At 38.8% G+C, this 26,310-nt stretch overlaps 1 protein-coding gene across 5 annotated transcripts; it reads left to right on the forward strand.

Moving 5' to 3' along the window:
• The first annotated feature begins 7,786 nt into the window (after positions 1-7,786).
• Positions 7,787-16,938, forward strand: CD1A (CD1a molecule). 5 transcript variants are annotated; one of them, XM_063628135.1, is made up of 6 exons: positions 7,787-7,877; positions 13,764-14,030; positions 14,683-14,961; positions 15,460-15,738; positions 16,158-16,185; positions 16,403-16,932. In XM_063628135.1, the coding sequence occupies exons 1-6, from the start codon at positions 7,853-7,855 to the stop codon at positions 16,440-16,442; spliced, it is 918 nt and encodes a 305-aa protein (XP_063484205.1). In that variant the 5' UTR covers positions 7,787-7,852; the 3' UTR covers positions 16,443-16,932. The 5 variants fall into 5 exon arrangements, with proteins under 5 accessions (XP_063484205.1, XP_063484203.1, XP_063484206.1 ...); XM_063628133.1 differs by having other exon boundaries at positions 7,802-7,877; positions 16,095-16,185; positions 16,403-16,933; XM_063628132.1 differs by lacking the exon at positions 7,787-7,877 and adding an exon at positions 13,130-13,429 and having other exon boundaries at positions 16,095-16,185; positions 16,403-16,933.
• Positions 16,939-26,310: the final 9,372 nt, after the last annotated feature.

Consider the following 26,310-nt stretch of genomic DNA (forward strand, 5'->3'; position numbering starts at 1 on the left):
CTGTAAATGGACTAAATTCTCCAATCAAAGGCACAGAGTGGCTGAATGGATGAAAGAACAAAGACCCAACACATCTGTTCCTTGGAAGAAACACACTTCACCTATAAAGACACACATAGGCTGAAAATTATGAGATGAAAAAGACAATCCATGCCAATGGATACCAGAAAAGAGCAGGAGTAGCTATATTTATATCAGAAAAAATATATTTCAAGGAAAGAAAACTATAAAAAGAGACAAAGAAAGTCATTATATAATCATAAAGGGATCAAATACAGCAATGGGGTATAATAAATGAATATATGTGCACCCAACACTGCAGCACCCAGATATAAAGCAAATATTATTAGAGCTAAAGAGAGATAGTTCCCAATACAGTAATAGCTGAAGACTTCAACTGCCCACTTTCAGCAATGGAGAAATCATCTGGACAGAAAATCAATAAAGAAACATTGGACTTAATCTACTCCATAGACCAAATGGACCTAATAGATATCTAAAGACATTTCATCCAATGGCTGCAGAATACGCATTCTTCTCCTTGGCACATGGATCATTTTCAAGGATCAACCATACGTTAGGCCACAAGACAAGTCTTAAAAAAATTGAAATCATATCAAGTATCTTTTTTAACCACAATGGAATAATACTAGAAATCAATAACGAGGAATTTTGAAAACAATACAAACACATGGAAATCAAACAACATACTTCTGAATGAGTAGTGGGTCAATGAAGAAATTAAGAAGGGAATTAAAAAATTTATTGAAACAAACGAATATGGAAATAGCACATACTGAATTCTATGGGATACAGCAAGAGCAGTAGTAAGAGGAAAGTTTATAGCTGTAGGTCCTTACATCAAAAAAGTAGAAAAACTTCAAATAAACAACCTAATGTTGCATCTTAAAGACCTAAAAGAGTAAGCTCAAACTCACAATTAGTAGAAGAAAAGAGATAATAAAGATCAGAGCAGAAATAAGTGAAATTGAAATAAAAAATACAAAAGATTGATGAAATGAAAAGTTGGCTTTGGGAAGATAAACAAAATCAACAAAGCTGTAGCCTAACTAAGATAAAAGAGAGAAGGCCCAAATAAATAAAATCAGGAATGAAAAAGAAGACATTATAACTTACAATACAGAAATTCAAAGGATCATTAGTGGCCACTATGAGCAACTGTATGCCAATAAATTGGAAAACCTAGAAGAAATGGATCAATTCCTGGACACATGCAACCTAAAAAGACTGAGCCATGAAGAAATCCAAAACCTGAACAGACCAATAACAAGTAGCGAGATTGAAGCCGTTATAAATAGTCTCCCAGCACAGAAAAGCCTGGGACCCAATGGCTTCACTGCTGAGCTTGACTAAACATTTAAAGAAGAACTAATACCAATCCTACTTAAACTATTCAAAAAATAGAGGAGGAGGGAATACTTCCAATCTCATTGTATGAGGCCAGTATTATCCTGATATCAAAACCAGACAAGACACATAAAAAAACAAAAAACAAACAAACAACAAAAAACTACAAGCCAATATCCCTGATGAATATTGAGGCAAAAATCCTCAAAAAATACCAGCAAACCAAATTCAACAACACGTTAAAAGATCATTCATCATTATCAAGTGAGATTTATCCCAGGGATGTAAGGATGATTCAACATATGCAAATAAATTGATTTGATCCATTAATCATCAATAGAATGAAGGGCAAAAATCATATGATCATTTCAGTTGACGCTGAAAAAGTCTTTGATAAAATGCAACATTCCTTAATGATAAAAACCCTCAAAAAACTGTGTATGGAAGCAACAAACCTCAACACAATAAAAGCCATATATGACAGACCCACAGCTAGTATACTGAATGGAGAAAAAGCTGAAATCCTTTCCTCTAAGATCTGGAGCAAGACAAGGGTGCCCATTTTCACCACTGTTACTCAACGTAGTACTGAAAGTCCTAGCTAAAGCAATCAGAAAAAAGAAGGAAATAAGGAGCATCCAAATTCGAAAGGAAGAAGTCCAATTATCTTTCTACGCAAATGCTATGATTTTGTATTTGGAAAATCCCAGAAATTTTGCCAAAAAACTATTAGAAGTGATGAACAAATTCAGTAAAGTTGTAGGATACAAAAGCAACATACAAAAATCAGTAGCATTTCTATATGCCAACAGAAAACAATTGGAAATATAAACCAAGAAGGTGATCTCATTTACAATAGCTAAAAACTTCCTAAAAAATAGCTAGGAATTAAGTTAACCAAACAAGTGAAAGATCTCTACAATGAAAACTATAAAACATTAATGGAAGAAATTGAAGTAGACACACACACAAAGAAGATATTTCATGTTCAGGAATGGAAGAATCAATACCATTAAAACGTCTATACTACCCAAAGTAACCTACAGATTCAAAGCAATCTCTATCAAAATACCAATGACATTCTTCACAGAAATAGAAAAAATAATCCTAAAATTTATATGGCACCACAGAAGACACAGAAAAGCCAAAGCTATCTTTAGCAAAAAGCACAAAACTAGAGGAATCATATTACCTGACTTCAAATTATACTACAGAGCTATAGTAAACAAAACAGCAGAGTAATGGCCTAAAAACAGACACATAGATCAATGGAACAGAATGGAGAATCCAGATATAAATTCATACATCTACAGTGAATGCATTTTTGACAAAGGTAACAAAAACATACATTGAGAAAAGGACAGTCCTTTTAGTAAATGGTGCTGGGAAAACTGGATATCTACATACAAAAGAACGAAATCAGACCTGTATCTCTCACCATACACATAGATTAAATCAAAATGGATTGAAGAATTAAATCTAAGACCTCAAACTATGGAACTACTACAGGAAAACACTGGGGAAACTCCCTAGGACATTGGACTGGATAAAGATTTCTTGAGAAAAATACCTCCAAAACATAGGCAACCAAAGCAAAAATGGACAAGTGGGATCATGCCAAGTTAAAAAGCTGCAAAGCAAAGAAACAACAAAGTGAAGAGACAACCCAGAGAATAGGAGAAAATATTTGCAAACTATCCATCTGACAAGGGATTAATAACCAGAATATATAAGGAACTTGAACAACTCAATAGGAAAAAATATAATAATCCCATTAAAAATGGTTAAAATATCTGAATACACATTTCTCAAAAGAAGGCATACACATGGCAAACAGGTATATGAAAAAGTGTTCATCATCATTGATCTTCAGAGAAATGCAAATCAAAACTCCAATGAGATATCATCTTACCCCAGCTAGAGAGGCTTTTATATGAGACAGGCAATAACAAATGCTGGCAAGAATGTAGGGAAAAGGGGACCTTCATACACTGTTGGAGGGAATGTAAATTAGTACAACCACTATGGAGAACAGTTTGGAAGCTCCTCAAAAAAACAAAAACAGAACTACCATATGATTCAGCAATCTCATTGCTAGGTATATACCCAAAAGAAAGGAAATCAGTATATTGAAGAGATGTCTGCACTCCCATTTTTATTGTAGCACTATTCACAATAGCCAAGATTTGGAAGCAGTCTAAGTGTCCATCAACAGATGAATGGGTAAGAAAATGTGGTACATATACATAATGGAGTACTAATCAGCCATAACAAATGAGATCTTGTCATTTGCAACAGCATGGATGGAACTGGAGGGCATTATGTTAAGAGAAATTAGCCAGGCACAAAAAGACAAACATTGTATGTTCTCACTTATTTTGGGAGCTAAAAAGGTAAAACAATTAAGCTTATGGAGACGGACGGTAGAATGATGGTTACTAGAGGCTGGAAATGGTAGTGGGGGTGGGGGAAAGTAGAGATGGTTAGTGGGTACAAAAACATAATTAGATAGACTGAATAAGAACCAGTATTTGACAGCACAACAGGGTGACTACAGCCAACAGTAATTCATTGCACATTTAAAAATAAAAGAGTATAATTGGATTGTTTGTAACACAAAGAAAGCATAAATGCTTGAGGTATTGGATACTCCCTTTACTCTGAGGTGATTATTACACATTGTATGCCTGTATTAAAATACCTCATGTACCCCATAAACATGTATACCTACTATATAACACAACACAGAAACAAAGAAAAAATTGCGTAATTTTAGTAATAGGGCAGTATTATTTTAGGTGATAGATCTTCAAATTCTTTACTTAAATAAGTAATCTAGCAGTATCATGGGTTTTGGTTGTTGTTTCTGCAATCATGTGAAAGAAGGGGAAAAATATAATATTCCTTTTGGGCTTAAAGAAAAAAATCAGAATTGATTATATATATTAGAAAACAGAGATGTTAAACATAAATATTATGGCAACAATTATTAAAAAGAAAACAGTATGGAATCACAAACATTTTTGAAAGTTAAAGGTTATTTTCATGGGCCTTAGCAAGTGTCTTTGAAGTCTAGATGTCTGTAAGACGCTTCTGTTTTAAAAAAAATTTGCAAGCGTAGCTTCCGAAAATGGAGAAGAAATTGGAAAGGGAGCATGTCCCATGTTATAGGCTGAATTGTGTCCCATCATGATTCCATTGTTGGAACCCTAACTCCCAGTTCCTCCGAATGTGACTGTATTTGGAGACAGAACCTTTAAAGAGATAAAGACCAAATATAGTCTCATAGACAGAGGGAAGACCATGTGAGCATGGAGCAAGAAGAGGGCCACCTGCAAGCAAAGGAGGGAGGCCTCACAAGAAACCAATTTCTGTTGTTTAACATACCCAGTCTGTGATTTTTTTAATGATGGTCCTGTAAAGGAATACATCCACTGTCGGCAAATTTTTCTTCTAGGAGAGGATTAGTCGTTAAGCAAGAGAGCAAACACGCATGTAACAGGCATTGCAAGATAATTAAACATTTACGCAGCATTTTCAGAACATATTGGGAAAATCAAAGTCTTCCTAGCATAATATTTGTAAAGAATCCTCTTAAGGAGAACTTTGAGCAATCACATAGCAAAGAGTGTCTTCATCTACTTTCTATATGATAATAAGGGCCCTGACAAACAAGAAAAAAGTAACATTAATTACAATTGATACAAGAGTACCCCTGGCATCTCCCAAGTGTGTTACCTGTTATCCCTTAGTTATTGCTAGAACTGGTGAGAACTATTAAGCATGGCTAAAAAGATGTTGTCTGATTGCCCAAGAATTCTCATCAGCTTCTCACTGAGGAGTTAGGAGAAGTTGATACTTGAATGAGGTGTCATATGTGGTGCTCATTATGTCCAGGCAGTTTTAATCCTTTTTTATACCTTCATACATTCCTGAGTTAAAAAATCACTTGAGATATTCTCATGAATATATGGTCTCACTGTCTAGGTCCTGCCTGATTATTGCAGCCAAAAGTCTTGTGCTCAGAGTGAGCAAAGCCCTGCAAACAGTGAAAATATGGAGAAGAAAGATTTAATCAGGTTTGTTCATTTCCCTATACTTTCTCTCATGAGAGAATTATCACACTCTATGATTGATTTACAGGTTTCTTTCTGTAGTTTGAGCTTTTAACTTTCTACTCTTTGTAATCTAAGTGTTTAGCATAACATTTGATATTTGTAGACGATTGTTTGTAACTGAAATATAATAAAAAGGAACTTTGCTTTCTATTGTCTTATATTCTGAGTTACCTACATCTTTAAGTTTTTTTCTTCACTATGAAAAATAAACATTATTTTAAAAACTCATTAATTCTGCTTTGGTGCTTTTGCCTTTTCTGAATCTAAACATTCATGTCTTTCATTACTTCTGGAAAATTTTCAGCCATGCTTTCTTTAAATATTTCCTCTTCCAATTACGTGTTTTGTCTTTTAATGAAATTCCTATTGGGCTCATATTAGATTTCATACTAATTTTCATATATCTTAACTTTTTTCATATTCAACACTTCTTTATCTCTATATTGCATTAGAGGAAATTCTTCAGCTCTACCAACTTAGAAGTCTTTTTAAATTGCTTTCTGTCTCTGCTGTTTAATCCACTCATTGAGTTTTTAATTATAGTAATTAGAGTTTATATTTCTAGAAGTTTAATTTGCTTTAAAATATGTTTGATATTTTTTGATAATGTCTTTCTTTTCTTTTCAAACCTTTTGACTTTAAGGTTTTAAAATATAAATTCCTCTATATGTGATATCTTAGGGAAGTGAAACTATTTATTCTGTCTGCCAACTTTCCTTCATCATGGAATCTTCCTCCCCGTGCTAATTTTGGATGGTGACCTCATCTTAGGAAAGGCTTTTTGTGAAATATCCTTTGCAGCTTGTATTGAGGGTGGTTCTCTTGAGATAACTTTGCTTTAAATTCCACCAGATGGCACACCTGGAATTACATTTGTTTTGTTTTGTTTTGAGACAGAAACTTGCTCTGTCGCCCAGGCTGGAGTGCAGAGGCGCGATCTTGGCTCACAACAACCTCCACCTCCTGGGCCCAAGGGATTCTCGTGCCTAGGCCTCCTGAGTGGCTGAGATTACAGTTGTGCACAACTACGCCTGGCTAATTTTTGTCTTTTTAGTAGTGACAAAGTTTCGCCATGTTGGCCAGGCTGGTCTGAAACTCCTGAACTCAAGTGATCCACCCGCCTAGGCCTCCCAAAATGCTGGGATTATAGGTGTGAGCCACTGTGCCCAGCATGGAATTACTTTTAAAATTAATTTCTTAATTTGTGAATTTCAGGCTCGTGCAAGTAGATACTTTTGAACTTCAAACTCAGACCTGTGATTAGCAATTCTCAGAAGGAGAAAAACCAAAAAACAATCCAATCCATATAATTGGATGGATTTTTGTCTACTCTATTTGTCCATTCTATCACTGAAGTGAGGATGTAGCAGAAGCCTCAGTTGCAACTCTTATTACCTATTTTTTTTTTTTTTTAATCCTAAGGCCTTGTTTCCTGATCCAAGTGACTAACAGTAGCCAAACTCCTAGGGATCTATACAAGACAATGCTTAATATGTCCAGGTGTGGATCCTATTTGCCTTTCTGTGTTTCCATTTGTTTACTTTGCCCCCTAGAGGGCTTCCTTTATTTCATTGTAAATGCAGCTATGCATTTAAAAATAATTTTTAAAAATCTTGCATTTCTGGGTGTTTTGTGTTAGTATGTCTTTTCAGGTCATGTAGTGTGCTGTCTTTCCAGAAGCAGAATCCCTGGCTGTTTTATGTGTTACACACAGAAATCCAAGGGTCATGTGACAAGGCAATGCTTTAGGTTAGGAAAGTGAGTCCAGGAGGAGGGACTGAGGTTAGACTGAATGGATAGGAAGTATGAGAAAATGAAGAGGAGGCTCTGGGAGCTGAGATAAAGGCTAAGGAAGGATGACAGTGAAGACACAGAAGAGTGAGAAAGATGGAGGAAGAAGAACACATGCATGGGAAGGAACAGGAGCATGGTAAGACACAAAGAATAAGCCATAGTGATATTAGAGACTATTCAGTTCTTTCAATCTAGTTATTTTACAGATAAAGAAACTGAGGCCAAAGTGTTAAGGATCTCTCCAATTCAACACATACAACAGGTGTCCCACGTGGGGGTTCATCTTGACTCAGTCTACAGCTCCTTTTACTGCAAGAGATGTGCTGTGAGAGGCCAGCAGCACACAGGCAGATAAAGCGAGTCCTTCCAGAAGCCAGAATGGCAAGGAAAAACTTAAAACAGAGTGAGAGGGAAAAGGCATGTGGTTATGAGAAGCAGTGGTTTCTGTGGCCAGGAAATTGAGGTTTCTGTTAGTGAAGAGGAAGTCAGATGAGATGAGACCATGTGGGGAGGGAGCTTTCATATCTGGGTTCTGAGGAGAGCTTCAATGGAGAAGGAAGAATTTAGGAGCCATGTTTGCGTTTGGAGGAGCAACAGGTAAGCACTGTTACAGTGAACAGGAACATGCTTTTGGCCTGAACACCAACGGTTCAAGAAAGTGGATCCTGGGGAAAGGTTTGGTGGCAAAGAGAAGTATATGGACTTGCCTAGGATAGCTGGGACGCCTGTCTGACTGAGTTCTAATTGGGATATATGCTATTCACCCTAGTTTGCTTCTCTGGGGTTTCCTGTGTCCAGGGAGTGCAAAATTATCAGCGATTAGTGATAGCCATCCCCTTCTCTCTTAATTATTTTCCTTTTCTCCAGTCCTGGTCACCTTCCTTACCTATTTTATCTCTTGATTTTTGCCTAGCATTCTGCTCTTTCTCAGCCCCTACCCCCAATTTCTCAGCACCCCCAGCCAGCTCCCAAGAAGCCCTGTTCCCTTCCCCTCCTTCAGATCCTGCCCTGTACCCATCATAGCTGAGTGCACACTCAGGAGTGTTGTTGGCTGGGAAATTTGCAGACCCACAGTAGGACTACAGCTCTCACCAGCTGCTGCCCCCGTCTCTGATAGAGATCAGCTCTGCCCACAGAAAGCTGGGGTGGAGATACTTGTGGCTTGGCTCCACTTCTCTTTCCAATCTGCACCCAACTTCCTCTTCTCCTGCTTCTTCCTTGTTTAGCATCTTTTATGCCCCTGGTGTTTCTGATCAGCTCCCAAACCTTTGGTCCCAGAACTCCATTTCTCAATTAGTTAATTCTCTTTCTTTTCCTTATCAAACCTAAGCTGACTCCTCTTTGCTTTTCTGACCCCATATTCAAGGTTGTAGGCCACATAATTTGTGGAGTTGTGCAGAACAAAAATCTGGGGCCCTGTCTTTCTCCATTCAGGCTGCTACAACAGAATACCACAGACTGGGTGGCTTATAACAACAGAAATTTGTTTCTCACAGTTCCGGAGGCTGGGAAGTCCAAGATCAAAGAAGATTCAGTGTCTAGTGGAGGCCTGCTTTCTGGTACATAGAGTACACTTTCTAGATGTGTCCTTACATGGTGGAAGGGATTGGGGTCTCTCTTGAGTCTCTTATAAGGGAACTGATCACATTCATGAGGGCTCCAATCTCATAATCTAATCACCTCTCAAAGGCCCCACTTCCTAATAACATAACATTGGGGGTTAGAATTTCAACATATGAATTTTGGGAAGACACAAAGATTCAGAACATAGCAGGTCTGTATTCAAATAGGCAGGAGAAGAGTGCTTTTAAAGGTAATAAAATGTAAAACTTTTTCATTCCTTCTAAAGTTTTTCTCTCTTTCCCTCTGTCTCAACCTGTTATGGTGTTTTGTTTTGTTATTTTTGTTATTTGTTTAATTTGCTAATGTTGTACCCCTTGGGCACAGGGATACTCACAGGGTGAGCACAGAGGCTCTTAGGTGCCTGGGGGCCCCACTCCCTGACTCTGGAGCGTGCGAGCTGCCCACTGGCTGCTGGGTTCCCCTTGCTGGGAAGAGGAAGTCAGTCTCTCCTTCCCACAGTGGCCATTCCAACCCTCCACAGATGGGTGACCACCATGAAATTGCAACCACTGTATGGAGATGCATGTTTGCATTAACTTGGGAAACATTTGTGAGTGTATGCTAGCTTTAGTGCCCTCATTTTGTTACCTTGGCGTGAAGTCTGCCATCCCTGCAGCTCTATTTCATTTGTATGAGGGAGAAGCCTTATAAAGTTTTAAAAGAGCTTTTTAAGGATTACAGTCCCTATATCTCTAAGGTTTTCCCAGGAGCCATTCCACGTGAGAAATCAGGATAAGCTTGCTAAACTTGTACAGCTGACCCTTGAATAACATGGGGGTTAGGAGTGATGACGGCCCCGTGCAGTCAAAAATCCATGTATAACTTTTGACTTTTCCAAATCTTAACTATTAATAGCCTACTACTGTCTGGAAGCCTTACTACTAACATAAACAGCTGATGAACACATATTTTGTACGTTATATGTATTATATATGATATTCTTATAATAAAGTAAGCAAGAGAAAAGAAAATATTTTAAAGAAAATCAGAAGGGAGAGAAAATATATCTGCTATTTATTAAGCGGATCATCACATGTTCATCTTCATTGTCTTCATGTACAGTAGGCAGAAGAAGAGGAGGAAGAGGAGTTGCCTTGTCTTAGTGGTGGCAGAGTCGGAAGAAAATCCACATATGAGTAAACGCATGCAGTTGAAAGCCATGTTATTCAAGAGTGAACTGCAGTGTGAGGGTTTGAGTCAATCTAGTCTGGAGCTAACTGAGTTTGCTGTTTTGCTGTTGCTACAATAGTCTTCAAGTTCCTCTACATTACTCTGTTCCTAGGGTGGGGCTGGTTTGCCAGAAGGTTTTGTTAATGTCTCCACTCTCAGGTTTTGGTGTTTCCTTTGTGAAATATCTCTAGAGGACCTACCACCATGCTTTCCATTCTTCTAGCTGCAGACTTGTCTTGTAATTGATGTTTATGATACTACTTGGGAGAAGGAGTAGGAGCACTATCTTTTGTTCTGGTGCAGTCTCATTCTTAGGCAGGTCAGTTGTTTTTGAATTTTTTGAAGTTTTGTCATGTTAAGTGTTCCTGCCTTTCTTCCAGCAGTTTGGGACCTCTAATAGTCTGGAACCAGGATGTTTTCTTGTTCCTTCCCATTGTTTTTCTCCTCCTCAGCTGCAGTGGGTTTTCACATATGCCCTGAGGGCAGCAGGACTTTCTGCCCTTTCCCCACCAGGTTAGGGCTTTTTTTTTTCTTTTAGATGGAATATTGCTCTGTCGCCCAGATTGGAGTGCAGTGGCGCGATCTTGGCTCACTGCAACCTCCACCTCCCGGGTTCAAGTAGCTGAGACTACAGGTGTGCACCACCAGAACCAGCTAATTTTTGTATTATTAGTGCAGATGGGGTTTCACCATGTTGGCCAGGTTGGTCTCGAACTCCTGACCTTGTGATCTGCCCTCCTTGGCCTCCCAAAGTGCTGGGATTACAGGTGTGAGCCACCACACCCAGCCAGGGTTTTTTTTTTTTTCTTCTATGTTGCAATAGAGGAGATGGGTCTGGTTGGGACTTACTACCCTTCCCATGCAGTAGCTGTTCTCATACCTCAGTCCTGCATCATGAGAGAGGATTTATCTGGTTTACATCTCTGACCCTAATGTTTCAGAAGACCCTGGTGAGGTTCATAGAAAAGGGCTTAGAGACTGATGTGAATTTCCCTGTTTTTGTGACTCTCAGGGCTTCTATATACTCATGCTAGCCTTTACTAATTTGTCTAAAATTTTAGCTGAATTCTTATTCTTACTGGCTTGTATAGTATCTGGCATCTGTCCCAAGTAAACAAGGGTTTGCATTCCATGTGTCCTTGGAGGAGTCTGTCTTTCTTTATATTTTGGGTTAACTGGTTGCCCTGATATTTCAGTTCTTTGATAAATTCAAGTTGTGATTTTGATGGTCCTGCTTCAAAAAATTATAAGTATGAAAAGGAAGCTCTTTCCAGCTTTTTGCATGCTAATCTTAACTTTTAAAAAAAATTATCTGTAATCCCAGCACTTTGGGAGGCCAAGGCAGGTGGATCATCTGAGGTCAGGAGTTTGAGACCAACATGGTAAAACCCCATCTCTATTGATAATATCAAAGTTAGCTAGGCATGGTGGTGCATACCTGTAATCCTGGCTACTTGCAAAACCGAGGCAGGACAATTGCTTTAACCTGGGAGGCAGAGGTTCCAGTGAGCTGAGATCATGCCACTGAACTCCAGCCTCGGTGACAGAGTGAGACTCGGTCTCAAAACAAAACAAAACAAAAAACAAATAAAAAAACTGTTTGCAGGCCATGCCTGGTGGCTTATGCCAATAATCCCAGGACTTTGGGAGGCTGACACAGGAGGATTGCTTGAGGCCGAGAGTTTGAGCTTACAGTGAGCTATGATTATTCCACTGCACTCCAGCCTGAGTAAGAGTGAAACACTGTCTCAAGAAAAAAATTATTTTCCCCCTAAATTAGCTTCGGATACTTTTTTTTGAAAACCAAAAAATAAATAGCCCAAACAAATTTATATGGATGATACCTACAAAGCACAAACATATATTCAGAAGCCCTTGAACAGTTACAAGCAGCATAAAAGAGGAATGTAAATGTGTCCAGCAAAGACTCATTTATGACAAAACAACCCTGAAACATCCAAATAGGACTAATAAAAAGGGATCCTGGGATAAAGACTTTGGAATACTCCATTAACTTCACTGCTCACAAGTTCTGACTAGTTTCTTATAATAGGAAATTTATAGCAGGATCCTTTATGTAAATCTCATGCTAGTAACTTGTACTTTTATCCTAAATAAAACTGTATGAGATTCTCATCTCACTACATAGGGTTACAAGTAACTTTTATGATATCTTTAAAAAGTTTCATGTTGAATATCACCTCCATAATTAAAAAATGGATGCATAGGCTGAATTCATTCATTCATTTGACAAATATTCACTAAGCACCTACCACTTGCGAGGTACTCTGTTAGGTGGGGATACAGTACGATAACGGTATGGAACTAACACTCCAAGTCAAACATTGAAATCAAAATTCTGGGTTGGCAAATATTAGTTAGGAGCCCCCATTTCAGAAAATATTATTTCAAGCAGGCCTTGTTTTTATCCAGAGAGTGTATACAGTATAATAAAACTCAGTACACCAAGATTTATAGTTCGTGGCGTGTTTTTCTCCCTAAGTAGTGAAAAAGCTCCTTCAATAAAGTGATTGTAGTGTCAACCACTGCATATTCTTAAGTGTACCAAGATGCTTGACTCCAGGCAGGTGCTAAGAGAGACTGTTGGGTGAGTGAATGTATGTCAGTGAAAATCAAACAGAGGAAATTTTCTTTATATGTTTTAGTGTTCCTGTGGTTTTTTTTTTTTTTTTTTTTTTTTGTGATGGTTACTGGCTCTTCTCTAAGAATAATGGAGAAAAGGTGTTAGTTTGTACTGTCGCACAGGGCAGTCATAGGAGACTCTGAAAAAGCAAATAAATCAATGTTAAATCAGAAATGTGAATGTAGTAAGGGGGTGAAGAGACAGGGGAAGAGAATACATTGGAAAATATTGTAAAGGACAGAGTAATCAAAAAAAGCAGGGACATGGGAACATTGATTGGGCAGCACACTGGGAGCCATTTCGTTTTATGCTCTTATTGTATGATTGAGAAAAAAAATGCCCTTAGTGGTTAAGTGGTTTTCAATGCTGCGTCAGACTTGTTGCATAGCAGTTGAATTAGGGGAAGGTGAATAAGTTGGAGGTTGGTGACAAGGAGAGAAGCTGGAACAGAGAAGAGAGAACCGCAGGGAAATGAGAGACTGAGCAGGCATCTCAGGGTTTTTGAAGGAGTGGATTTTCTTTGTTGCAGTCAGGGGAGGTTTGCCTGTTGGTTGCAGAAAGAAGTCAGAATAGAGATATCGTGGGGTAGGTTTGTTTGGAACCGAAATCAAAGACTAATTTTTCTGAGAGAAGGAAATAACATCTGCAAATGACATGCTGTTTTTGCTACTTCCATTGTTAGCTGTTCTCCCAGGTGATGGCAATGCAGACGGTAAGAACTCTGACAACTGCCCAGTTGGGTGGTGGATGAAGGTCTCTCTCTCTGTCTGTGTGTGTGTGTGTGTGTGTGTGTGGTGTTTCCCTAGCATATACCTGGAAAGTGAGAGTGCCAGGCTGGTTCCATTCTGACTGTCCATGACTCCAGGCCCCCGAGCTCTTATGAAGGTGGTTGATAAGGCATGGGACTGTGTGGCAAGTGAATGTCTGCTAAGATCATGATGGATCCCCTTTTCTCCAGATTCTGAGTTCCTCCACTCTGGCACCTTTCTCCCTCCATTCTCTTTCTCAATGTCTTTCTCCCCATTCTATCTATTCTTTTGCCACAGGGCTCGAGGAGCCTGTCTCCTTCCATGTCATCCAGATCGCATCCTTTTACAACCATTCCTGGAAACGATATCTGTTCTCAGGTTGGCTGAGTGATTTGCAGACTCATGCCTGGGACAGAAATTCCAGCACCATCATTTTCCTGTGGCCCTGGTCCAGGGGAAACTTCAGCAATGGGGAGTGGAAGGAACTGGAAATGTTATTCGGTATACGCACCATTCAGTCATTTGAGGAAATTCATAGATCCGCCCATGAATTCCAGTTTGAATGTGAGTTCAGTTTCCTCCATGGAGAGTGGTGAGGTGGGAGAGAGGGATTGCCTCAATGTTTCTTACTCCTGTAGGAAACAGCCTGACTGTCTTCTGTATCTCATTCTATTCTTTCCACCATAAAACTGCAATTGCATACTTTTGGGCAAGGGCTATCATCCAGACCCTAATTCTTCAAACACTTCTGCTACTTATGAACTCCTCTCTCATTGATTGCAGGGTTGCACATTGTTATCTTTTCTTACAGGTATCCCATGGCCACCCTTTTGCCTGCCCTACAACCAGACACCTTCAGCTTTCTCACTTTCTCATTCATTCTCTTCAACAGTCTCTATATATACTCAATTGTAACCCATTGCATTTCATTCAACCTAAGTTGTTACAATCCCAGTTCTCTTACACCAAGTCCTTCCTCACCCATAGCATTCACAGCACCTTCTTTGACCAATTTGCCCTCTTCCTCATGTTATTAATCTTTTCCTCCACCTACAGCTCCCACCAATTCCTCTTTCTTTGAATGCCTGACCAAACCAAATTTTATTCCATTATGTCAAATCCTGCACACTTCCCCCTTCTGCTTCTACAATCTTTGCTTCTACTCATTCCATTTTATCTTTTTTTTCTTCCTCTTTCCTCTATTTCATAACCCCAGATCCTTTTGAGATACAGGTGACAGGAGGCTGCAAGCTGCACTCTGGAAAGGTCTCAGGAAGCTTCTTACGGTTAGCTTATCAAGGATCAGATTTCGTGAGATTCCAGAACAATTCATGGCTGCCATATCCAGTGGCTGGGAATAGGGCCAAGCATTTCTGCAAAGTGGCCAATCGGAATCAGCATGAAAATGACATAACACACAGTCTCCTCAGTGACACCTGCCCACGTTTCATCTTGGGTCTTCTTGATGCAGGGAAGGCATATCTCCAGCGGCAAGGTCAGTCCTGCACCCTCGCTCCAAGAACTTTTGATTTGAAAAATCATACCCCTCCACCACCCCCTTCCAATTTAGAATAAGGAAGAGCCACCCAGAAGTGGGAAAGCCTGGGTGCAGTGCCTCACATCTGTAATCCCAGTGCTTTGGAAAGCTGAGGCTGGAGAACCACTTAAGGGCAGGAGTCCCAGACCAGCCTGAGCAACATAGTGAGACCAGTGTCTCTAAAAAATAAAAAGAAGTTAGCCAGTCATGGTGGCACACACCTGTAGTCCCAGTTACTTAAGAGGCTGAGGCAGGAGGATCGCTTGAGCCTAACAGTTTGAGGTTACAGTGAGCTATAATTTATAATTATGCCACTGCACTGCAGCATAGTGACAGAGTGAGACCCCGTCTCGAAAAAAAGAGAAATGGGAACGATGTGTCTATCTAAACTTCTAAACTGTTGTGGAGATATGAAACTCCAAGTCTGTATTTGAATATCTTTTCTGTCCTTTGCAGTGAAGCCTGAGGCCTGGCTGTCCCATGGCCCCAGTCCTGGTCCTGACCATCTGCAGCTTGTGTGCCATGTCTCAGGATTCTACCCAAAGCCCGTGTGGGTGAAGTGGATGCGGGGTGAGCAGGAGCAGCAGGGCACTCAGCGAGGGGACATCCTGCCCAGTGCTGATGGAACATGGTATCTCCGAGCAACCCTGGAGGTGGCTGCTGGGGAGGCAGCTGGCCTGTCCTGTCGGGTGAAGCACAGCAGTCTAGAGGGCCAGGACATCGTCCTCTACTGGGGTGAGAAAAAGCTGAGGCCCAGGCTGCAAATGCCAGGAAGTGGTCCTCAGGCACAGAGGGAGGGCAAGCTGAAAATTTTAGGATTTCAGGGATTATAGCCCCAACATGAATAAAAATAGACAATCTAAGAAATGGAAGTGTTGAAAATGAGGGCCTTGTAGATGCAGGAGGATGCGGAGGGTTAGCTGAAGAATCCATCTCTGAGCAGGGATGAGAGAAAAGCATAGAAAGAAAGAAGATTGGTAAGTTGGATATTCAAATGAAAAAATGAAGCCCAGGGAATGCAGTGAAACAGGGAGTGGATGAGGTAAAATGTGGTGGATTATAACATCCTTAGTGTCTCCCCAAATTCACAGAACATCACAGCTCCGTGGGCTTGATCATCTTGGCGGTGATAGTGCCTTTACTTCTTCTGACAGGTCTTGCGCTTTGGTTCAGGAAACGCTGGTGAGTTCTTTGCATGTGTCTTTCCTACTCTTAGCCTCTACCCCACTTTTCTAGTATGTTTTTTGTTTCTCTCTCCTCAATTCCTCTCTCCCCAGTCCCCTTCCCTCTTACTCCACAATTCTCAGCTCCACCTTATTCCGAGTGACTTCTATCTCTGTTCTCATCAAGTTTCTGTTAAGACACATCATGAGCCTCCTCGTCACCCTTCTCCTTTTAGGGTGAGAGACCAGCAGCCCAAGGGCTCAGGACACACCTGAACACATCGTGGTGATGACGTCCTCTCAACTCTCCTTGTAAAACTTGTGTTATTTTTGCTTGTTTCTGATTAATGATCATTTGTCAATATAAGCTCAATTTAATTTTGCAAGATTTGTTGTTCTGACCTGTGTTCTGAGACTTAAAATTCAAATTTTATCTCCAAATGGAATGGGGTCCTAGCAACCTCCACATGTTCAACTATTAATGGATCATCAGGCCTGTTTTGCATATCCCTTACTCCAGAGGGCCTTCCCTGACTCACAAGTGGGAAGCAGTCTCTCGCCGGTCTGAACTCCCGCCCCATTTTAGCCGTACTTTGCTAACTGTGCTCCTCACTTCCTCTCCTTCGTTGCAGTTATTTAGGTCCCCCCTTTCCTTCTAATTTTTCAGCTCCTTCAATGCAAAGTACATGTATTTTTAATATACGCATCTCTGGTGAAGGATCTTGCCTGCATGAAACATGTTCTCAATAAAACTCTGTGTTGAATGTATGCCAGATTTGTAGTGTTTTCTTATTCTTTTCCTTCCTGGTGCTTTTGAAGTAGTTGAGACATTTGATACTCTTCTGGTTAAAAGTCTTCTCGCTTGGAGGAAATTTTACACATTCCTAGTTCTATAGTTTGTTCTCTGAGCTCCAGAGGAGAAACACAATTTTGCCTCTTACTACTCCTATCATTCAACTATAGAGAGCTCTTCGAGTTAAATTATTGTTCCAGGTATGCAAGGCAGGATGTATATCTTTACTATTCAGTGGTTCAGGGACAAGCAGCAGAGTTCTCACATTGGAGCTTGTTAGAAAGGTAGAATTTGGGCCTCACCTTAGATTTACTGAATTATAATTTGTGTTTTGGAAAATCAGCAGGATACTCACATGCCCATTAAAATTTGTGAGGCACTGATGCTGGTGATGCCTGAGATGTAGTACAAGTGTGTCACTGAAAATGAGCAAAAAAAAGAACAAGAGTGTCACTCTTCAAGATTGAAGTGAGATCAAGGCAAGTAATGTACCTACTGCACATTCGCATTATTCACGGCAGTTATGTTCTGTGCAGTTGCTGCAAACACTGAATTCGTGAGCACTGAGCCATTGTTCCCAGGGGAAATACAGGTGTTAGGTTCTTGTGAGATTTTTCACAATATTTTTGTTAACTGATGAATACATAAGCTTGTTTTATGTGTGTTTCTGTTTAAAAACATCTTATTTTATATATGCATATATTTATAATTAATTCATTATATGCAGTATTTCTGTATAATAAAACACTATCTAAGAAGTGTTTAATTATTCCTGACCTTGGTTAACATGATCATAAATTTCTTTGGTTTTCAGCTTCACAACATTGCTGTCCACTACACTTAAAAAAAATGGTTGTCATTTCATGAATCCACAAATGTAGCTATTTTCCCATAGCTTCAGCATAGCATTATAGATGTTACTTTCCCAAGCAGCCTCATCTACAGACGGGTGAATTTCCTCCCCACTTTCCTGCATGTACTGCACTGTTGATTTATTAACATTGAATTCATATTCAACAATCCTGTAACTATAACAAAGCTTATTTAACAACACATTTTTCTCTGTAAGGCATGTCACAGCCTTCTTATGCTTAGGAAAATGAGACAGCACTTAAACACTACACTTGGGAGCCATTTAAGATTGTGAAATCACCAACCAAAAACACAAAAATGTGGAAAAGTTGGCACTATATAGACTACAAAAAGGCTACTTGTTTACTGTGTGAGAGCTGGAGCACGAAGACAGAGCACCACCTTTTGCGACCTTAGTTACGAACATGTTCTTTGGGGGACTTAAATTTTGTACCTCTCTGCACATATTCATGAATGATTGTGAAAGTGCTGTGAATATATATCTAGGGGTTACAAATAAAATTTGGCAAGTAGACGAATTAGCAAATATAACATTTTTAAATAATGAGGACTGACTATTGACCCCAGATGGTAGTATTTGTCAAGATATCCATAGCTAGACTTCAATTACTTTAGGAATCATGAATTAATTAAATAAATATTTTTTATGATTCTGCAGGTTGCCATTTTCATTTCTTGTTGTTTATTTCTCAGTTTTCTAGTATACTAACTTATTTGAGTTGAACTTGGGGAAAGGGACTTAGGTCTAATTTGTTTAGGATACTGAGAAAAGGGGCCCAAGGCAAGGGAAACATCCAGGCAGACCAGGTGCATTTGGCAGCGGCTGCATACATGGAAATTTTTGGAAAATGAAGTTGTGATGGGTGAGGGGGAAAAGAAAAATATGCGATAGAGGAGAGCAAAGAATGGGACTGTTGCAGTCTTTCTACCTGTGTTTGACATGATTGGTTCCAACTTATTTGGGTTTCAATCCACCTTGCCACATTTGCATAGTAGTCATTTGGCTTTTGGTTGGTTGATACCACCTTCAGCTCTAGTGGTCAGCCTAAGGCAATCATGATAACTCATTCTTTACAATGTGATAGGCTAAAGGATGGAAGGTAACCTGAGATTTAAGCCAATCATCGTATAGATCCCACTTACCCTTGCTCAGAGTGGTGGTTCAGGGGTATGTACCTGTTCTAAAATGACGCTGTTTACATGACGCCTGATTCTTGTGTTTGACAATAAGAAAAAGAGATGCTCTCTCCTGTCCTGGATGGTATGATGTGAGGTATAAAGCTTGAAACAGCTCAAGTCACTTATTTTCAGCACCAGAGAAATCACACAGGCAAGAAGATAGAGGCAATGGACTCTCAGAAGAGTCCAGATTAAACTGTATGCAAAGCCAGAATGAACCCTGGACTTCTCAGTGATGTTAGATGATACATTTCCTTTACTGTTTCAGACTGTCAAGTTGGGTTTTCTCTTGTTTGTGCTTGAAAGCATCCTATCTGATGTACATGGACCCTAGGGTACGCTTAGCTGATTTCACTCTTGGTTGAAGTATTCCTCTTTATTTCCATCTTCCTCTTCCTCCCTTCTTGGGATTGGCTATACTTTAAAATTGATTCCAAACGCTTGGAATCGGAAGTGTTTCAGATTTCAGATTTTTGGGGGGCTTTAGAACATTTCCATACACCCACCCACTGAGCATCCCTAATCTGGAAATTTGAAACTTGAAATGCTCCAATGAGCATTTTCTTTCAGCATCGTGTCAGTGCTCAAAATGTTTTAAATTCTGGAGCATTTTGCATTTCAGACTTTCACATTAGGAATACCTGACCTGTAGTTTTTTTCTTATATGTGTCCTGATCTTTTTAAACTCTTACACTGTCCTGTTTTCAACTATGCTGCCTGAATTAATTACTCTCCTGAACTTTTCATATATTTCTGACCAGGAATAAAAGTGCTGCATCTGTTGCTTAGTGAGTGACTTTGGAAGGGTTCCCTGATCTTCCTTCTTTTCTTCGGTTAAATGGAGGCAAAAATATATACTCTTAGGATTTTCATAGGAATGCAAAGGCAATCTAGTGTTATTAAAATGCCAGGAGTTTGGTCTTCGCCCTGCTGCTTGCCACATAGACCAGTTACTGAGGCAATTAGTATTGCCAGGGAAGGGGGCTTTAATTGACTGCTGCAGCCGAGGAGATAGGAAATCAATCTCAAATCCGTTTTCCTTGATTGACTAGAATTAGGGATTTATAGGGCAGGGAAGAAACAGAACCCTGTGTGGCAAAATAGGAATTAAGGAGAGGTAAGGAAGAAGAGTTGGTCAACAGCAAGCAGGTGGTTGCTTAAGCAATCATGATGGGTGAGGAGTCTGGCATCTTGTTGTCCAGATGCAGTAGTTTGGTAGGTTTTAGTTGTTTTTGACAAGGTTTAGTTCCTTGGCCAGGAATGTATTGCTAGTGACTTGGCTGCTGTGGGCAGGAAGACTCTCGAAAGTCCTCCTAAGTAGCTGCCCAACACTTGTTTGGCTGCAGGTGCGTGTTGGTTTTTCTTTCTCTGGCCCTACCTCTGCCAGCCCCAGCCATGTTCCTGATTGCCTAGGAAGAACAGCCTTTGAAATGTGTCATCTGAGTCTGGATGGGTGAATGTCTTTTGTGGGTACCAGACAATGGTACACAGGACAGATCTTCTCCTCTCAATTTGGGGAATTCTGAAGGAATTTCCATTTGCAGGTTGAACAAGCCCAACTGATTGATATTGGAACTCGTTGGTTGCTGCAGCAATTGGACAGTGTTTTAGTGAGTGCTTGTTTATTTGTGCGTGTTAGTATAGTCACAGGAAATCAGAATTTGATAAACTGATAATATTTTGTAACACTGTTTGGCTTCAGTGTTCTTTGGAATGTGGAGAAGTTTGGCTTCTCCATGGGTCATGCTGTTGAATGAGACAGTGGAACGGTGTTAACGGTGTTACGTGTATCTAAGCTTTTAGGCTGCTGTTCTAAGCAGGGTTGGGCCTGGTTAGTACATGATGTTCTTCTACAGTGCTGTTTGGCCCTAGTGTTCTTTGGAGCCTGGGGAAATTTAACCTTTAGTAATCAAGTGGCCATGGAAACTGCTTTACCCAAATTTTGGTTCAAAGCTTTCATTGGATTACATATTGGGGCAAACAAACTTGAGCCATGTGAACATGTTCCTAAACCAGTGGGTTGGTATTGCTATCTCATGGCTAGAGTTCCAAGGTAAAAGCTATTGGATCTTTGTGTGTATATGTGTATACATGTTTAGATGGGTTTATGTGTATGTACATTTATTATGTTGTATGTTGTGTCTACCAAATTGGCTTATAAATAAAAGAGCATCTTATACACTAAATAAATAAATCTAAGCAATTTTCAATTTTATGTGACTTAAGTAAATGTTTGTTTAAAAAGCTGGCTTAGGGGGGCATTAGTAAGATAAAAATAAGAATGTCTTAACAGTGTTAGAATACATTTTCGTCTGGGTTTTATAATTGTCTTTGCTAGATACTTTGAGGTGTCAGTGTTTGGCACAGAAGGTTATAAAAGTATAAACCCAGCCAAAACAAAATGATCTTTGTTTGTGTGCCTTCTTTGGCAAATAAGACTAATTAAATGTTGTTAGTTTAATAAAAACAGCTGAATCTTCTAAGTTATTGGCAAAAATACCTATGTATTTAAGTTGCTTACTTAGGTGAGCACCTAATATTCATAGGCTACAAATAATGGTCAACAGAGCAACCTGAAATGATGACTACCTTTGTCTAATATCTCAGTTTTCAGAAGCCACTTATATAAATTTTTTTTTTCTTTTTTGAGACGGAGTCTTGCTCTGTTGCCTAGGTTGGAGTCCAGTGGCGTGATCTTGGCTCACTGCAAGCTCTGCCTCCCGGGGTTCACGCCATTCTCCTGCCTCAGCCTCCCGAGTAGCTGGGACTACAGGTGCCCACCACCAGGCCCGGCTAATTTTTTTGTATTTTTAGTAGAGATGGGGTTTCACCGCGTTAGCCAGGATGGTCTCGATCTCCTGACCTCGTGATCTGCCTGCCTTGGCCTCCCAAAGTGCTGGGATTACAGGCGTGAGCCACTGCGCCCGGCCTATAAATTGTTTAAAAAGATGAAAGAATTGAATACATGTAAATGGGATACATGCTTGTAAGTGAGCTTTTTGTGTAATTTAAAATCTTAAAATTATTTTTGATTCTTCTTGGATGTCTGGGTCATTTTCAGTTAAGAAAGGGCTATGATATGAAGAAACATGTTTTTATAAATTGTGGAATGTTTTCATCTATAAAATGCAAATATTTGATAGACAGTTAAAGATTTCTTGCTTCCTAGTTTCACTAAAATTTAAGGTTACTAAGAATAAGAATTGCAGTTAATATATAATTTAGTATATAAAACCTGCCAAAGAAGGTGTTTTCTTATTGAGAAATAGAATAATTTTGTCTAATTCAAATGTTTTCTAAAGTTTGATTCCAATTATGGACTTGAAAAACTTATTTATGAAATAAGGTAGAAACGAACCAGTAAGTAGGGGAGAGAGATGTGAAGAAAGTTAAGGATATAAAGATGTATTTTTGGCAAGAAAGGTTAAAAAGAAGAGAGGATAATTTTGTACAAGAATCTTTTTTTTAAACTTTTATTTAAACCTTTATTTTAGGTTTGGGGTCCATGGAAGTTTGTTGTACAGATTATGTCATCGCCCAGGTACTAAGCTTAGTACCCAATAGTTATTTTTTTCTGCTCCTCTCATCCTCCATCTTCAAGGAGGCCCCAGTGTGTGTTGTTTTCTTCTTTTTGTTCATGAATTCTAATCATTTAGCTCCCACTTAAAAGTGAGAATATGTGGTATTTTGTTTTCTGTTCTTGCACCAGTTTGCTAAAGATAATGGCCTCCAGCTCCTTCCATGTTCCCACAAAAGATATGATCTCATTATTTTTTATGGCTCCATAGTATTACATGGTGCGTATGTACTACATTTCCTTTATCTAATCTTTCGTTGATGGGCATTTAGGTTGAATCCATGTTTGCTATTGTGAATAGTGCTTCAGTGAACATTTGTGCGCATGTGTCTTTACGGTAGAATGATTTATATTTCTCTGGGCATATACTTAGTAATGGATTGCTGGGTTGAATGGGTATTTCTGTTTTTAGCTGTTGGAGGAATCACCATACTTCTTTCCACAATGGTTGAACTAATTTACACTCCCACCAACAGTGTATGTGTGTCCCCTGAGAAAACAATCTGACAGCATTTTTTTTTCCCAAAAATAAATGAATTTTTAAAAAAAAAATTTAGGACAAAACAGAAAGTTCAAGCATGACACAGATGCCTTGTAGAAGTCATATGTTGTTTTCTTTCTGTTTCTCTGTGTGTTTATCTTCATGTACATACAGAGAAAATAAAAAGTTGAGAAGTTTATATAGTAAATATCCTTTAAAAACTGATAGAAAATTGGATACATTTGACTAATTAACATTGTTCACAGTTAAAGCTCTTAGTCTTGATGAAGGTACAATAAGAATTATTAAAAAGAAATACATTGGCAGTTTGATAATTCTTTTTAAATATAGTTAAGCATGAAGCCAGATTTAACACGGAGTCAAATTTTACATAAATGCTTGCATTGCTTTGTTTCACACTGTATTTGCTAGTTTATATAGAAAGTACTAGCACTAAGGTACTTATTGGTTACATGCCTAAAGTGAATTTCTTAATTGCACAAAATGTAGAGTGGTACTGGTGGACTTAAACACATTAATTAGTATATCAGAAACAGAATATCTATCATATTTTTTTAGGCTCTGGATAAGGCTCTGGATAATGCATGAGGGCCTTGGTGAAGCTAGGCTGCATGGCCACTGCCGCTCCTCCGGCCTGAGCTGCTGAGACCCCAACACCATGTGTTATAAGAACACATAGGCACAGAAGGATGACACATTAATACATTAAAATGTGGGGAAGGGAAGAAAGTGGGGATGATAAGTAAACAAAATAATTTACAGAGGAAGCCCGCTCAGGCCAAATGATATCCACGAGCCATGAATAGAAGAGAATGAACTCAACAATCTACACTTAAGATTCCAGAGAAGACAGAGCACAGTACAACAAATCAAAAATTGGAAAATTATGATGCATAGAATGAAGAGACTGAATTTGGATAAAAGAGTTGCACCATGGGTAACTTCCCAGGGAAAAATCATAAAAATGCATGATATTGTGTAAAATACTTCTGTGTCTAAGTACAGAATCAAAATATCTGCAACATTAAAACTCGGGTTGAAAATGTCAGGGTTTTTCACCTAATACCAAAACCGGGAAAAGACAATTAAAAAAAAAACAACAAAAAAACTGCAGACCAATATACCTAATGAACGTAGGTGCAGAAATTCTCAACAAAATACTAGCTATCGGAATCCAACAGCATATCAAAAAGTTAATACATCATGATCAACTGGGTTTTGTACCAGGGATGCAGGGATGGTTTAACATATGCAAACCCATAAATATGATACATTATGTAAACAGAATTAAAAACAAACATATGATCATCTCAATAGATGCAGAAAAAGCATTTGATAAAATCCAGCACTCCTTTATAATAAAACCCTCCAAAAAACAGGCATAGAAAGGACTTACCTCAAAGTAATAAGAGCCATATATGACAAACCCACTGCCAACATCATACTGAATGAGGAAAATTTGAAGGCATTCCCCTTGATAAGTGGAACAAGACAAGGATGCCCACTTTCACCACTTCTATTCAATATAGTACTCAAAGTCCTAGCCAGAACAATCAGACAAGAGAAACAAATAAAGGACATCCAAATTGGAAAAGAGATCAAACTGTCACTGTTCATCCACGAGTTGATCACATACTTAGAAAAACCTAAATATGCATCCAAAAAGCTCCTAGATCTGACAGACAAATTCAGTAAAGTCTCAGGATACAAAGCCAATGTACACAAATCAGTAGCACTGCTACACACCAACAGTGACCAAGCCGAGAATCAAATAAAAAAACTCAATCCCTTTCACAACAGCTGCAAAAAATAAAATAAAATAAAATACTTAGGAATATGCTTAATAAAGGATCTTGAAAGATCTCTACAAGCAAAACTACAAAACACTGCTGAAAGAAATCATAGATGACCCAAACAAATGGTAACACATCCCATGCTTGGGGATGGTTAGAATTAATATTGTGAAAATGACCTTGCTGCCCAAAGCAATCTACAGATTCAATGCAATTCCCATCAAAATATCTTCATAATTTTTCACAGAACTAGAAAAAAGAATCCTAAAATCCATATGGATCCAAAAAAGAGCCCAAACATAGTATTTGCCCAAAACAATACTATGCAAAAGAATAAATCTGGAGGAATCACTTCACTCAACTTTAAATTACACTACAAGGCTATATTTACCAAAACAGCATGGTACTGGCATAAAAATAGACACGTAGACCAATGGAACAGCATAGAAAACCCAGAAATAAAGCCATATATTTAAAAACCAACTGATCTTTGACAAAGCATACAGAAGCATAAAGTAGAGGAAATGACACCCTATTGAAGAAAAGGTGCTTGGATAACTGACAAGCCACATGTAGAAGAATGGAACTGGATTCCCATCTCTCACCTTATACAAAAATCAACTGAAGATGGATGAAGGACTTAAATATAATACCCCAAACCATGAAAACCCCGTAAGATAACATCAGAAAAACTCTTCTGCACATTGGCTTAGGCAAATAATTCATGACTAAGGCCCCAAAAGCAAATGCAACCATAACAAAAATAAATATGTGGAACCTAATTAAACTAAAAAGCTTCTGCACAGCAAAAGAAATAATCAGCGGAGTAAACAGACAACCCACTAAGTGGGAGAAAATACTCATAGACTATGCATCTGACAAAGGACTAGTATCCAAAATCCACATGGAACTCAAATAAATCTGCAAGAAAATGACAAAAATTCCACCAAAAAGTGGGCAAAGAACATGAATAGACAATTCTCAAAAGAAGATATACAAACAGCTAACAAACATTTAAAAAAAGCTGAAAATCACTAATCATCAGGGAAATGAAAATTAAAACCACAACGAGATACCACCTTACTCCTACAAGGATGACCATAATTAAAAAGTAAAAAAAAAAACAAAAGATGTTGGCATGGATGTGGTAAGAAGGGAACACTTATACACTGTGGTTGGGGATGTAAATTAGTACAACCACTATGGAAAACAGTATGGAGAATCCTTAAAGAACTAAAAGTAGAACTACCATTCGATCCAGCAATCCCACTACTGGGTATCTACCCAAACGAAATGAGATCATTATATGAAAAAGACACAGGCACATGCATGTTTATAGCAGTGCAATTTGCAATTGCAAAGATATGGAACCAACCTAAGTGCCCATTGACCAATGAGTGGTTAAAGAAAATGTAGTATATATTTAC

This window comes from Symphalangus syndactylus, chromosome 12 (assembly GCF_028878055.3).
Source record: "Symphalangus syndactylus isolate Jambi chromosome 12, NHGRI_mSymSyn1-v2.1_pri, whole genome shotgun sequence".
In the NCBI taxonomy this organism is placed as follows: Eukaryota; Metazoa; Chordata; class Mammalia; order Primates; family Hylobatidae; genus Symphalangus; species Symphalangus syndactylus.